This window comes from Cephus cinctus, unplaced genomic scaffold, assembly GCF_000341935.2.
Source record: "Cephus cinctus unplaced genomic scaffold, Ccin1 Ccin1_scaffold0029, whole genome shotgun sequence".
NCBI lineage: Eukaryota > Metazoa > Arthropoda > Insecta > Hymenoptera > Cephidae > Cephus > Cephus cinctus.
The window spans coordinates 592,993-607,607 of NW_014332776.1; the positions used below are offsets into that span (position 1 = coordinate 592,993).

Here is a 14,615-nt window from a genome sequence, read left to right on the forward strand (position 1 = left end):
TCAGACAATTGCGTATTTCCAAGGATGAATTAGAGACATTAGTCATTAGTTCGCACGCACCCTAATTTTTGATTGCAATGTAAAACTTGTAACTAGGGCACGTAGAAGGTTTCTGGCTAGGTTTAACCTGAGAGGGTATTCTATTATACGTTAACACAAGGAATTGGCACTTGGTGTGATTCCACGTAGGTGATGACGAGGCAGCCAAGTTCGTATGTGTAGTTTGGCCAGTTGACGGAGAGGGTCACTATCCTTGATTACGTATAACCATAAATGTGTACGTCAATTAGTTATTAATCAAGTCATTCTACTTAATTGCGTTTGAAGTCACGTGTATTCTGGCACCTCGAATCTGCGAAAAGATAGATCATAATCCTTTCCTAATACTTTTATTTATAATGAGAGTTTAATTTATTTTTCAGAGATGTTTGGGTGATGAAAAGCTATTGGCGACAAGATGTTAATAAAGGAATACCGAATACCACTGCCTCTTACGGTAGAAGAGTACAAGATTGCTCAGCTGTATATGATAGCGGTAATAATGATTTTTATAAATCACATTTTTACATAATTTTAATGCTTACTTAAAGTTACGATATATTTCTTTCTTTTGTTGGTTCACAGAAAAAATCGAGGGAAGAGAGCAAAGGCGTGGGCAGTGGTGTTGAGATTATCGTTAACGAACCGTACAATGATGGTCCTGGGGGAAATGGACAGTATACACATAAAATCTATCACGTAGGAAGCCATCTTCCAGGATGGTTCAAGAGTCTACTTCCGAAATCAGCTCTCACGGTGAAGGAGGAAGCCTGGAACGCTTATCCTTATACTAAAACAAGATACACCTGTCCCTTCGTGGAGAAGTTCTTTATAGAGATCGAGACTTACTATTATCCTGATAATGGGCATCAGGAAAATGTTTTTAAGTTGAGCGGAAGTGACCTCAGAAATCGGGTTGTAGGTATGTCAGCGATAAATCTGTTATTGTATCAAAGACTATGAGTAATACTTGCTTCCCAGCAAACGCAAATCGACCACAGGAATGTCGCAGATAAGTCTGTTATCTATGTAAAAGTAGCATAGAGGCTCCAAGTGGAAGTGCAGAAACTTTAAAGAGTTTTTTTGAACATTACGATGCAACTTCGCGACTTTCCTGCGATTTACTTGCGTGTTGCTGAGATATGCTGATTTCAAGCTGTACATTTTTTATTAACGTTTACAGTATATATTTTTTGTAATTTCGCAATGGGAACAAATTTCAAATATGTTAGAAACGTTGCATAATTGCTGTGAAATGACATTCCTTTGCATATTCTAATCGCACCCCACATTTCTTTTGCTGATTGCCATACATATATTATGACTTCACAAATTGTAACTTTTTCTAACATCGCAGATATTCCAGCGAAGTAGGAAGTCTTGTGGGTTTACATAGTTCCTAAAATAGATGCGTATAAATATACAACAGCTTATGTGAGCCGGGAAGTAGAATGCATGGATTACTAAATGTATGAAGACAGTCAATCTTCTTATCAAAGATTTACATGCTGCAAATCTATTCCAAGGATTGCATAATGAATTTATTATTATGTTTTTCTTATTATCTGAAGATATCATTGACGTGGTGAAGGATCAATTATATGGAGCGGATTACGTGAAAGAGGAAGATCCTAAAGTGTACGTTTCAGAAAAAACAGGACGAGGACCTCTTACCGAATCATGGCTGGAAGATTATTGGGGAGAAGTCAAGGTATAAATAAGTTTGAGTTTAATTATTTATCCAATGTAAGGTATGTTTTTGGAACCTTCAACTCACTAGGGAAAGCCCCAACCAACGTCTTCGGGAAAGTCCCTGATGTGCGCTTACAAACTATGTCGGGTGGAATTTCGTTACTGGGGCATGCAGACAAAATTGGAAAAGTTCATTCACGACATAGGTTAGTATATGTTCATAAATAATTATAATTATATATTAAAGCTTCCACAACTATTACAATGTCAATTTTAGCATTGCGAAAAATGATGCTACGTGCACATCGTCAAGCATGGGCGTGGCAGGACGAGTGGAATGGTTTGACCATGGAGGACATAAGAGAAATAGAGAGACAGACCCAACTTGCTCTTCAGAGGAAGATGGGGTTTAGTGAATCCGCCGAGGATATAGCAGATGGCGAAGAGCCAGCAGTAACAACAAACGCAGCTATGACTCCTCAGGATTCTGACGTAGCCAAGACATTAGCAGCTACCCTGGGCAGTATCGAAAAGAACGAAGATCCCCAAAGTCCACCGTCCTTAAGAAAACCATCCGATATACCGATAATTAATACAGCCGTGAGTTCCGAGGGTGAACTTAGTCCGGAAGACTCGCCCACTGAGTTATCCGCCCCAAGGTTAAATCCAATTTCTAATTTCAGACTAACTAATCGAACGCTATAGAATGAATTTCGTTATTCATTGTTTTGGCGGACGAATTTTTTTTTAGGAGCGTGGAAGAAAAATCAGACGGTAAAAAGGCGTGGAAGCGTAGCAATCTGTCTTTACATTCGCCAAGTTCAGCGAAGAGTTTTGAGATTCAAATAGCGAACTTACGGATGGAAAGTATCGTGAGAGAATCGGAATCCGGCAGCGAAGATGAGTTCTTCGACTGCCAAGGTAAATTCGACGCTCGTACCCTTTACGGGAAGCATGGCTATGATTACATATTTGATAGACTAGGAGTAAGAATTTGATCGAGCATTTTATCGTACCATAATTGAATGATAGCTAGGCAACACTGATACTTGCGGTACGCGTTAGTTTTATTATCAAGTCGTGCCACATGTCGGTTATTCAATTCCTGATATTATTCAATAAATTAATGATACTTTTTAAGAGTATCTTCCGATTGCATTTTTGAGAAACTGTCGCGTCCCGGAAGAATTGCATAATCGATATAAGCAAATAACATAGCACGAGCTAGCCTTGACAGTTTCTGTTTTTTTATGTGTACTCTCTCTTTGTTCTGTCGCACTCCGATACCGCAGCTGGGTTCATTATACCTACTATACGCAAAGGTAGGCGACGTAGGTAATGAAAATAGCTTTATATTAAAACAATCGCTTCAAATACTTTGAATACCTAACGACGAGTAGCCACGTATAATAGGTTAACAATATAAAGTACAACTTCGAGTAAAAAATAATCTTGTGGTGGAATTATGAAAGAGGGCAGCATTGAAGAGACACACTGTTAATTAATATAGGAGTTGAGCAAGAAAACGTGAAGCCCTTCGATGAGAACGGATGCTTCGGAAATTTGTTCTTTCTTTCTCTGCTAAACAATAATTTAATGCTTTAGATCGTTTGGAATTGAATTCAAGATAGAAGCGGAGGTTTATGCGTACAGTCGGGAACTTCACTAGATTCCTCGGAGTCGAGCATGATTATTTATTAGACATTCGCAAAAGCATGTGCCAGCATGGCTATATTATATTTGACCGATAGTGTCGTACAAGATGTTGGAATTTTACATGGAGAATTGAAGTATTTGAGGATTTGAAATTGAATTAGTATAATTAATCCAAATACGTGTGTACGCATACAGAATTAATCCAACGTGAGTAATACTTGGTTTAATCGTTAAAAAAATATTTCACAATCATTGTTTGTTTTTTAATTAAAAAAAAATAAGAATTTTTCGATACATTGATTAGCACTTGAACAGTCGGGCTTTAATGAAATTATAATCAGGACTCTGCAGTCTGCGATGAATTCTCAAAGTTCATCCAAATAAATTAGATGATGCACTAGCAAGTTGACGTTTCTGATTATACAGAGGACTTTGGAGATAACTCGGCATTAGCTAAATGGAGTTCTTTGGATCTTCTAGCTGAAGAGGAGGATACCGCATCTCCAACGGCATCCCCGGCTAATAAGCAAGGTAATGATAGTTATGAAATAATTAATGAATTATCAAAAAAAGATTTAGACAATGCTCTCTTTTATAATCTTCAAGATTCCTTTGTGTTTACAGAAGATACCATATTTTCGTCTTCGTACCTGCAACGTGTGGCCAGTGAACGGAGTAGCAAGAGGCTAACTATTCATACATCAGCCAGCATTGATGTTTCTTGTCCAGCATCTCCTCAGCATTCACCGACGCATCAGCCCTGCAGGACTACTGTTCTACTTATAGTGCTACACGCTGGCAGCGTTCTAGGTATTAGACTCATTAGATTATTTATAATATGAATTTTAGATTAACTTCTTTTTATATGAGAGTAATTTTCAGATGCTAACGTCGACTTGACTGCTAAAAAATCTGACATTACAACGTTCAAAGGAGCATTTGAGTGTGTTATGAGACAACATTATCCTAGTATGGTTGGACATATTGCAATCAAGTTTGTTTCCTGTCCCTCAATATGTACGGAAGGTCTTGGTATTTTATCAAGGTAGAAACAAAAAATTTTTCTTAAGAATTCTGTGTTTTTCATCTATATGTTGGAATGCTATTATTTTTTATTGCAGCTTGAGTCCATACAGCTTTGACGTATCTCCATCGTGCATGGATACTCCGCAAGTGACTCACGATACAATTCCAATTGGTGCAATTCCATTGCTTGCAAGTTCCACGCCTGATTATCAGGATTCAGTTTCGCGGGTGGTTAATGGCGCCAATCAGGTTTATCACGAGTTTATTAAGAGTGAGGAGGGTCGTGGTTTTACTGGGCAGATTTGTTTTGTCAGTGATTCGGTAGGTTCCATTTTGGCCTACGATGCTTTGTGCAGATCAGCCCAATATCAATCTAGGAATGACAGTGAGAATAGTATTTTGGAGAATGACAATCAAGGAATGGACAACAATGGTGGGAACGAAGATGGCAGACATTTGTCAGCTCCGTCACCTAGGAGACGATCCTCGTCAACGAGGTATACCATCGAGCAGTTTGTGTCATTCTCAAGTCACCGACTGACATAGAAAAATCATTGTTTTCAGCGATTTTTCTCATCAGTGTAAATTGGAATTTGAAGTGGGCGAATTCTTCATGTTCGGCAGCCCGTTAGCACTTGTACTGGCATATAGAAAAATTTCATCTGCGGGAGAGAAGAACAGTATTATACCGAGGCCAATGGCTAATCAAGTTTATAATTTGTTTCATCCAACAGATCCAGTAGCTGCGAGATTAGAACCGTTAATTTCCGCTAGATTTTCACTTCTGCCGCCGGTTAATGTTGCTCGATACCAGAAGTATCCGCTTGGGAATGGACAGCCGTATCACTTACGTAAGTATCAATGGCTTCAAGACTTTTTTGCCTATTGTAAAAACTTGATAATTTACAGTCGAAACGATACAGACGAATCCACAATTATTCTATGATGGATTGAACGTTCCTAATACGCCTTTACCACATCTGAGAAGGCTATCTGATATATCTATCCAGAGCGTCATGTCTGGAATTAACGATAATGTTCCTTTGCAGGCTGTATCTGCGTGTAAGTATAGATACAATTTATTTCAATAGAAGAATTAATTATAAGCTGGATATGTACAATATTCTGTATGCAGTGACGCAAAAGTGGTGGGGCAATAAGAGAATGGACTACGCCCTATACTGCCCGGAAGGGCTTGCCAATTTTCCAACGAATGCTCTGCCTCATCTGTTCCATGCTAGCTATTGGGAATCTTCGGATGTCATTGCATTTATATTAAGACAACTCGGCAGGTTTGATCTTCCGATGCTTGGCAACGAAGAAAAAGAGCTCGCGTTCTTCCGTCCAGGTCAGCCGAGAGAGAAGTGGAATAAAAAACGTACTTCTGTAAAGTTGAAGGTACAAGCTAAATATGTTGTTGCCACATAGACAGAGAACTAAAGTTCTTTTTATATTTAATTATTAGAGATTCTTATTTCATCCGCAGAATGTCGCTGCTAATCATAGAGCCAATGACGTTATTGTCAGAGAGGGTGCTGCGCAAATTTTAATTGCCAGATTTATGTACGGGCCAATAGATATGATAGCTTTGACGGGTACGATGGCCAATGAATTAATAAAAGATGTAATACCTAATTCTCTATAATACGCATATACTTTTGTCATGTTTTACTTTTAGGTGAAAAAGTTGATATACACGTCATGAAAGATGCTCCAGCTGGTGAATGGTCGTTCCTATCTACTGAAGTGACTGATAAAACTGGAAGAGTTACCTATCGGATTCCTGAGGAAAAAGCCCTTGGCTATGGAATTTATCCTGTTAAGATGGTCGTGAGGTAAACCGACCTGCCTTAAGGATTAACAAACTCATCTAACAATTTCATTGGCGCATAAAAATAAATGAGATCCATCAACTTTCAGAGGTGATCATACATCTGTCGATTTTTTTATGGCTGTGATACCACCGAGGACAGAATGCGTTGTCTTTAGTATTGATGGCTCCTTTACTGCCAGTATGTCTGTTACTGGACGAGATCCTAAAGTAAGAGCTGGTGCCGTCGATGTAGTAAGGTATTATATGTTTCCTTATTACTTTAATATCAATCAATCGTACTTTTATGATACGCAATCTTTATATTTCTACAAACAGGCATTGGCAAGAGCTGGGTTATCTGATCATCTACATAACCGGTCGACCGGACATGCAACAACAAAAAGTTGTGTCGTGGCTCTCACAACACAATTTTCCTCACGGTCTTGTATCCTTTGCAGACGGTCTCTCGACTGATCCTCTAGGTCATAAAGCTGCATACTTAAATAATCTCATACGGGTAAGACAACAAAGTTTTAACTTGTTCCTACGATATTCTAATTGATGTAATAATTTTATCACTAATAGGAACATGGCGTAATAATTCATCATGCCTATGGAAGTAGTAAGGACATCAGCGTCTACACGGCTATAAATTTAAGGCCGAATCAAATATTTATCGTGGGCAAAGTTCCGAAGAAGCAACACGCTCTAGCTACAGTGCTTCTCGAAGGCTATGCAGCTCATTTAAATACCCTGCAAGCACACGGTGGCTCAAGACCAGCCCAGGGCAATGCTCGCATGGTCATTCCTAGGGGACAATTTGGTTTACCCGGACAAAACGCTTCTCTACGTCGTAGAAGGTAAGTCCACGTATCCCCTGTCAAAAATATACAATACTCCAGAGAGCATCAAGGTAATAATTATCTGGTGTATTAACGTAAACGCAAAAAGTGTCCGTGGAGCCAAGTGAAAATTATTATCTACCGTACTCTTATCTCCCTTGCCCATTCAAAGAGAACAAATCTGTACATCTATGGGATATTAGAAGAGAAATGAAATCATCAATATCAATGCTCATAGTCCAGCCAAAGTCTAGCTATTAAGTACTGTACTAAATGTAGAGGTCGAAGGTAAGGTTTGCAAGCGATATGGACTAGCAAATTGTTTAAGGCCATGGCTAATATCATCGTTTCGAAAGAGATACGGGGGCACTGAGGAGGGTGTACCAGTGACTGTAAACTGCCGGTGAACAGGGGATAATAAGGAGTAGACCTTTTGCCAGTCTATACCGTTTGGATCTTTGGACTCGCAGAAAAAACTGTGTGCAGTTCCCAGTGTGTGTGTGGGTGTGTGTGAATACGAGCCCTGGCTCTGTTCCAGTAACGACACTGCAGTCAACTCACCGGCACGCAACAGCGTGTACTTAAAGCGGAAAGTCTACCTTAGTCACATCTAACACACGCCTATTATCTACCTACAATTAACTTACTCACATTGGTAACTATCTATATCCTGTCTTTCATCCCCTAGTCTCGCTAATTCCACGCTGAGTTAACAGGCAGAAAGATTGTCTCTTAGAAGATAAAGTTTTGAGAACTACTTGGGCAAATGTTCTATGGCTACTTATGGACACGTCTGTACATACAAATGAAATCATTGATTATATTAATTGCACACAAATTTCTATTGGTAAGCACTGAGATGCATGCACTGACAATGAGACTGTACCTTTCTGTCTTTAATGCGCTATCTATTATTTTTATTCCCCGCTCTTTATTGTTATTATTATTCGTAGACTGAGAGATTCATTTAGGATGTCATTCTGAAGCTTATCAGGTTCTTGGTTCCAGGTACCTGCTATGAGGATATGTCGCGTTGTGCAGCGTAGCTAATATTTCGTCCCGGCAACAGCTATCCTGATTTATCGTTTAAACTGTCAGCCCATATATATGTTCAGGATTTGTGGTTAATACCGCTATGAATGTCTAGGCAAGAGACTAGATTTTGTTCGTTCCATCCTGAAACGAAAGATGGTCTCACTTTAGTGAGCAAGGTAAACTGGGACCCATCGTCGTTGTTCAAAATTCTTTAGATGAATGTTCAGTGTATTAACGACTTAAGCGCTGGATCCACCACCGGCATTCATAATACATTGTATCAAGTTCATCTTAAATATCTGAATGACAAGATATATTCTTGTCATAACTTTTCTTGTTTATACATCAATAGTTCTCGCAGTCTACATGGTTATTATATTCTCAGAGATCATTGATCCCAGTCGATTTGCCTATTTTTAAATACGTTTGTACAGTTCGGTATCAGAGAGTTTTTTATACAGGAATCTCTTGCGTTAAGTACGGTCTTGTACATTTGCTTTTGTAATATCTATTCCTGGTGCTGTAATAAGCTTTCATATGAAATCCCATGTATGTACTTATTAATCTTAGTCTATATTGCAATAGTATAGCGGTACCAATGAGTTATTCAAGTTCGGTGGTAGGTCGAGTTTTTCTTTTAATATTAGTTGTACAGAAAAATACGATAGCACGATTTAAAGTGTTCTAGACTGCAACGATGTGACTACACGATGCACGATGATAGATGTGAATGCAGACTCAACAACACCACAACTCGCGGACATACTGTGCTCTGATGACTAAGAAACGATATAGACAATATAATAGGAATCAGTCTCTGCCGGTTATATACAATTAGAATTTTTTAATTTGTTTATAACTGTTTTTATTGATTAATCATAATTACTTTGATAGATTTTTAGAGGTTTGTGTCGTTTCTTAGACGTCGTCATCTACTGGACGTTCCAAGAGTAAATGATATAATTATTTGACAGCGAATGATATTCTTTTTAATAATATAAGTAAAATGTAATCTTGGAACGTGCTTGGAACATCACAAAAATTATTAATGTCATTTTATCCAAATCCGTCCAGATACAACGGCTGTTAAACTATTAATTAGTGCTACAATTATTCGCTTTTTCGTTAACACACTGTGTCTATATATGGTAATGATACAATCTACACTTACAGCATACAGGACATCCTGCTTATTCTGTCATGCTGGCTACATCATGCTTTCATCAAGTTCAACCAGCGATAATTTACTCTCATCTCATTATATATTTATCTATGCATTTTATTATCACGATAATATTCATCATGGTCATCTGGCTGATCAATTAGAATTTAATACCGAAACAAAGATGCACAATGAAGATCCGCAAAAATTTTGAACAACGTCCACTTTTGGTATTAGCTTCTAATTGGAATTCAAATACGCAACATACACGTATATACATGAATAAAGTATACTTTGGGGACAATTTCAGTAATACAGCCGCTAGTTTGAAGGCAAGTGTATAGTTTGGGGTCGGTCCTCAAAGTATTTCCAACATAATGCATGTTTTAAGAACCATAAAGCGACTGTCACACCAAATTTGTTTACTTTTTTTGAATGCTAGACATCCGGGGTTGTGATGGACTTAGAACATGTTTTATTAGGTTAGGTTAGGTTAAGTTAGAGATTCAATGCTGTAGAGCCTCAAGGTATTAGCTAAAAAAACATTAGCTCGCTATTCTGAATGCCCCTTAATCGCCTGAGTCCTCAAACTATACTTTGTACAAGATTCTATAATCATACTCTACACAAATACTATACATATGTTTAACGTAAATCGTTTTTAAAAAGTTCAATGACAGCATCCATTTAAGTTAAACAAAAAGTGCGAGTAACACGTATAAGGAGCACCGCTGCTTGTTGCATATGCTGCACATATGAACGATGTAAAAATGGTTAAAAAATTGAAAATTTAAAAAAGTATCAAACTCAAACGAGTGTTTCGCTCATAAGCGAAATAAGCACCAAAATGATAGTTGACTGATCGTAGGTTGAACGTATGAAAAACATAACCCTGTCGAAGGAACGTATAAAATTATTAACTCTCAAATTAGCACAATCGCCTCAAAATTTCTCGTTTGAAGACTTAAAGACTTTTTCGAAAGAGAAATTAATCAGTCCTAAATACGTTTCCTCGTAGGGTCTTTATCGGCCTTTTTCTAAATTAATTTAAAAATGCTAGCTCTTTTAGATCGGCTAAGCGTGCGATTTCACATCCTCTGATGGGCAAGGTGACTATTTTGGAAAGAAGTACAAGCGTGGGTCCACCAACAACGCCACAGTCGGTACCGCCAGTAAGGACAGTCGCCCAGGAAAAGCTCTGACGATTTGCACGCTGCCGCTCGTTCTTTGAGTCCCGGCAGTAGAGGAATCATCATTCACGAGAAGAAAAATTAACTAGCACCGCTGTCTCTTGGTGTCTTGTAGTATAGTATCCAGCAAAAACAATAGTACATGTAACTTAAACATGGTTGAAATTTTCCACACATTGTCATAAAGCCAATATAATAGTGCTGTTACATAGACGTTGTGTACGAGTGGAAAATTACAGCAAAGCGTCCACGTTAACATGTAGTATAGTATTTGCTGGATAATAATAAAATAAGAAGTCATCGTTCTGAGAATGACGAGGCTGATGACACGCAATAACCAAAGGATTGAAGAAATCGAAATTCATCTAATTTCGTCGAATACGCTTCTGCCCGGTACAGAGAAGACTAGCCGAAAAATTCATTCATATATCAGTAGGTATTAATTGATAAGTTAGAAAGGAACTATCGGTCCTAGCAAACGCCTTTGTCACGTTCTTATAACTTAGCTACTGTATAACAACATACAATTTATGTAGCTAAGATGTAACTGTTACAAAATGTGTTTGCTGGGGTATACTATACCTACTGAGACCGTTCATTTTGGTCATTCTTTAAGATTGAATAGATTCTAGAAGCTCCTATTATTTAATTACCCAAAATGCATCGATACAGTTTATTATTACGACACGATTGCGAATTGGATATAATGAAACTTGTTGAAACTGTTACCTGAGTCCCCACGTTGTTATCTAAGATAATTCATAGGATAGATTTCCATTGTCGAATATCGTTAGTTTATGGATTATCGCCAAAATGCCAATCTAGCGGAATACGCAATGCTGAGGGAAATTAAATTAATTAAAAAAAAAAAAAAAAGATAATATTGGAGCAGATAGCTGGGATCGAACCTGCGACGCGACATTCTTCGTTCACTCATCACATTGAGCGATCGATACTCATCACGGTTTGTCCTACTTGTTCTTCATTGTTCGACGTGACTCGCAATGCAATAAGAATGATTGTTACTGACTTCACGATAAATCAAAAACCTCCAATTATGGGTATTACTGTCTCTCTCTATCTCTCTTTCTCTCTCTCTCACTCTATACTCTACTCTTTCTCTCTCTTTGTTTTTCCCGTAAAATCGAGCTGGTTAATGTTGTGCCATATGAGAAGACAAAGCAATAACGCGTAATACCAAAGCTGAACAATTTGCAATTGCGACTCGTTGATGTTGGATTCAATCCGTATCGACAGTCGCTGGTTGCTTTAAATCTTGTGAAAGATATATAATTATTGCGTGCAGGATATTTATGTTGTTAATTGGGAGCACTGTGTCTCGATATGTCTTTGCTGGGTGCATTGCGTATTGCTCTATTTAATATTATACTTGCTATGGTGTAATGCGTCGTGTAAGACGTTACTGTAAAATGCATATTGACTGTTTGTATTGTTGTAATAAGTCACGAGAGTAGATCTATTATTATATATATTATATATACATATATATTGTGACGTTATTTTATACCGTCACAAGACTCGGGAAGAGTAACTCGCGTGTTTCAATGGCGGGACGCAGTTCCGTCCCTTTTTCTGGCAACCCAGCACGATACCGGCTAAGAACTCCAGGCTCATAGACTAACTATCGAACCTTAAGCTAATTCCAAATTATACCTTATTTCATAAATCGCGAATACGACACCGTACCGAGTCATCACGAAATAACAAGCCACCAAAGGAGGACTTGCCAGATCTACGCCAAGGAACGTGGAGAGCTGTTGCCGATACCTGACGACTCCACCCTGGATGGACCCTGCCCGAAGTAGAGTACGGAGGGCCAATTACAAAGTACAGCGCCATGGACTACACCTCACCTCTCGCTACGTATCGCCGGTATGTCTAGCCAGACTTGTATCGGCTAGTACCGAAGACGAGAAGGCCCCGAGTTCCGCGGGAATTCTCGTGCGGAAGGATCAACGGGCCCCCAGACCGGAGGAGCCGCACCTGAGCTGAGACGACAGACAGCGACTGGAAAAAGTATTTTAATTATATGGATGAACGATTACTATCAGTGATAATAAAAGTTATATTTTTGTTAGCCTAACTTAAAGAACGTTGTAATGATCGATGGCGAATCATTGTTTTGTATTTAACAATTGGTCTCGCTAGAATGCATTCTTTTATAATGTCGTTGATACGATATCGTTTTTTTCGGCAAGCGACAGCGGATTCTGGCTGTCGCATTTCGTTGTGGAAATTATGCCTGACCGACGTATATGTATTCGATTATCTTTCTTGGATATTATAATAAATGATAAATCATTGACGTTTAACTTTGTCATTCATTTATTATCACACTCTATCACGACTTTTTAAAATTTTGAACATATTTTTTTTTTTAATTTCACATTGTCTTTACTGAATTGTATATAAAATAAATAAGATTATACAACAAGGATGACTATGAATATTCAACAGTTAAAGAAACTTGATTCGATGAATTATTTGGAATCAATCAGTTGGATTTAATTAATTCCAAGTTAATGTAATTTAAGAAATTCACTTGTCTTCAGATAGACGTGTCATTATTTACTCTAAGTATTTCCTTTCGGTACAAAATTTTTCTTTGTTCATAATTTTAAATAACGTGCAACCAACGTAAACACTTGTGTGATCAATGATATAATCACAAGAATCATATCTTTAATTGTCTCTTAATATTATACTATGGGACCTTGAGCTATTCTGACACTTTACATGATAGTAACCAATACATTTTCCTAGTACATATTTACGCTGCTCATGATTTCTTACTTTTATTTTTTATTCATATAGGTATATATTTTGTAACATTTGGGGCGTAACAAAATGAAAACAAAAAGATTCACGGTATTCAAATAAATACTTACTTTAAAAAAATTTTTCTACAGATTACGAGTATATTTCAGCGTCAAAAATTACCTGTCCCGGATTACCTCGCTCTTCCCTACTTTCAACTGTCTACAACGGACTTATCTAATATATCGTTCAATCCCCATTGTTATCGAGGATGGCCTGGGATCTTCTCGGCATACTTTTAACCAATTTTTGTGCGTACCTTTTTGGTAAGAAACGCCATATCCTCCTGATGTGTAGAGACAACTGTTTTAAGTTTGAGACACGATTTAACGCCAGTTTCGTATTTACCAAACTCCACACATTTTCAGTGTGATTAGCATCTGGAGAATGTGCAGGCCAGTTTATTCTTTTGATGCCATTTTCCTCTTTCCAGGTGGTGCAAAGGCAATTCAGGTTAGCTCTGATGTTTGGGGTTATTATCTTCTTGTAAGACCCAAGTGTCATTTTTGCTCCCGAACATCTTTTTCTGAGTCTTCAGAAGACCATGTTGATAAATCTTGAACATTTCTCCTGCAATCAAGTTCTTCATAAAGAAGAGAGAGAAAGAGAGCTTCATAAAGAGAAGCATTCCCAAACATGGATATATCCCGGGTGTTTTATTGGAATCTGTGCCTAGAACGATGCTTCGTCAGACAACAGAACATTCGTTCAGTCGCGATGGGATGGGACCTTATGAATATTTATGTGTACCTTGAAAAACCAAAATTTGGAGAATGTCGACTTTCACTGGTGAATATATCCATTGTATCCGCTTGGCACACAATGTACTCATTTTTATATACTTCTGCGTTTGCAACGTTTCGAACGATACTGAACGACTCTGTAATTCCGTCGTAGCTCATCGTACAGTCATGTGAAAATAAGAAGACAGAACAAAAATTCTTAAAACTTTTCGAGAAAACGCATTTCACCATTTTCTCCACCATTTATCCTTTTTTGTTGAACAAACTGTATATCCGAATACATTTAATTTAATACAGACTTGTTTATACATTAACAGAATCCTGTGGTCGTTAGTTCACCAATGTATACAAACCTATATTTTTCATTATACAAATCAGACAATAATTTTGGTTAGGCGTTAAAACGGTTCTGGACTGAACTTTAATCATTTTCGTATCCTTATCGATGGGATAAGGAAAATTTGTTACATTTATTTTCAGAGAAGAAAGTTTCCCGGGGATTTTAAACGTATATATCTGAGGTGGGAGAAGAGGGTCGTTGGAAAAGTAAAGCGGACATGCGCATTGCTCCACATGCTG

General features: G+C 37.9%; 1 protein-coding gene and 1 long non-coding RNA gene across 21 annotated transcripts in view; one reads left to right on the top strand and one right to left on the bottom strand.

The window, feature by feature from the left end:
* Positions 1-11,331, top strand: part of LOC107267111 (protein retinal degeneration B) — a 19,607-nt gene extending 8,276 nt beyond the window's left edge. For 3 of the 20 annotated variants that reach the window (XM_025084479.1, XM_025084482.1, XM_025084476.1), the window contains exons 3-22: positions 423-535; positions 625-961; positions 1,611-1,750; positions 1,820-1,937; positions 2,009-2,390; positions 2,483-2,652; positions 3,024-3,053; positions 3,814-3,918; positions 4,012-4,197; positions 4,270-4,432; positions 4,509-4,910; positions 4,960-5,264; positions 5,323-5,475; positions 5,549-5,811; positions 5,879-6,008; positions 6,092-6,248; positions 6,334-6,483; positions 6,563-6,743; positions 6,812-7,086; positions 10,326-11,331. In XM_025084479.1, the coding sequence (XP_024940247.1) occupies positions 458-535; positions 625-961; positions 1,611-1,750; positions 1,820-1,937; positions 2,009-2,390; positions 2,483-2,652; positions 3,024-3,053; positions 3,814-3,918; positions 4,012-4,197; positions 4,270-4,432; positions 4,509-4,910; positions 4,960-5,264; positions 5,323-5,475; positions 5,549-5,811; positions 5,879-6,008; positions 6,092-6,248; positions 6,334-6,483; positions 6,563-6,743; positions 6,812-7,086; positions 10,326-10,467 (3,867 nt within the window). In that variant the 5' untranslated portion in view covers positions 423-457 and the 3' untranslated portion in view covers positions 10,468-11,331. Of the gene's footprint in view, positions 1-422; positions 536-624; positions 962-1,411; positions 1,509-1,610; positions 1,751-1,819; positions 1,938-2,008; positions 2,391-2,482; positions 2,653-3,023; positions 3,054-3,813; positions 3,919-4,011; positions 4,198-4,269; positions 4,433-4,508; positions 4,911-4,959; positions 5,265-5,322; positions 5,476-5,548; positions 5,812-5,878; positions 6,009-6,091; positions 6,249-6,333; positions 6,484-6,562; positions 6,744-6,811; positions 7,091-7,396; positions 7,724-8,076; positions 8,280-10,325 lie in introns of those variants that run through there. The other 17 variants (XR_003059547.1, XR_003059545.1, XR_003059549.1 and 14 more) reach the window with 17 other exon arrangements.
* A 1,465-nt stretch (positions 11,332-12,796) lies between these two features.
* Positions 12,797-14,525, bottom strand: LOC112494314. The gene is made up of 3 exons (XR_003059598.1): positions 14,390-14,525; positions 14,044-14,301; positions 12,797-13,863 (listed from the first exon to the last, which is right to left on the bottom strand). It is a non-coding gene; the product is annotated as an uncharacterized LOC112494314 (long non-coding RNA).
* Positions 14,526-14,615: the final 90 nt, after the last annotated feature.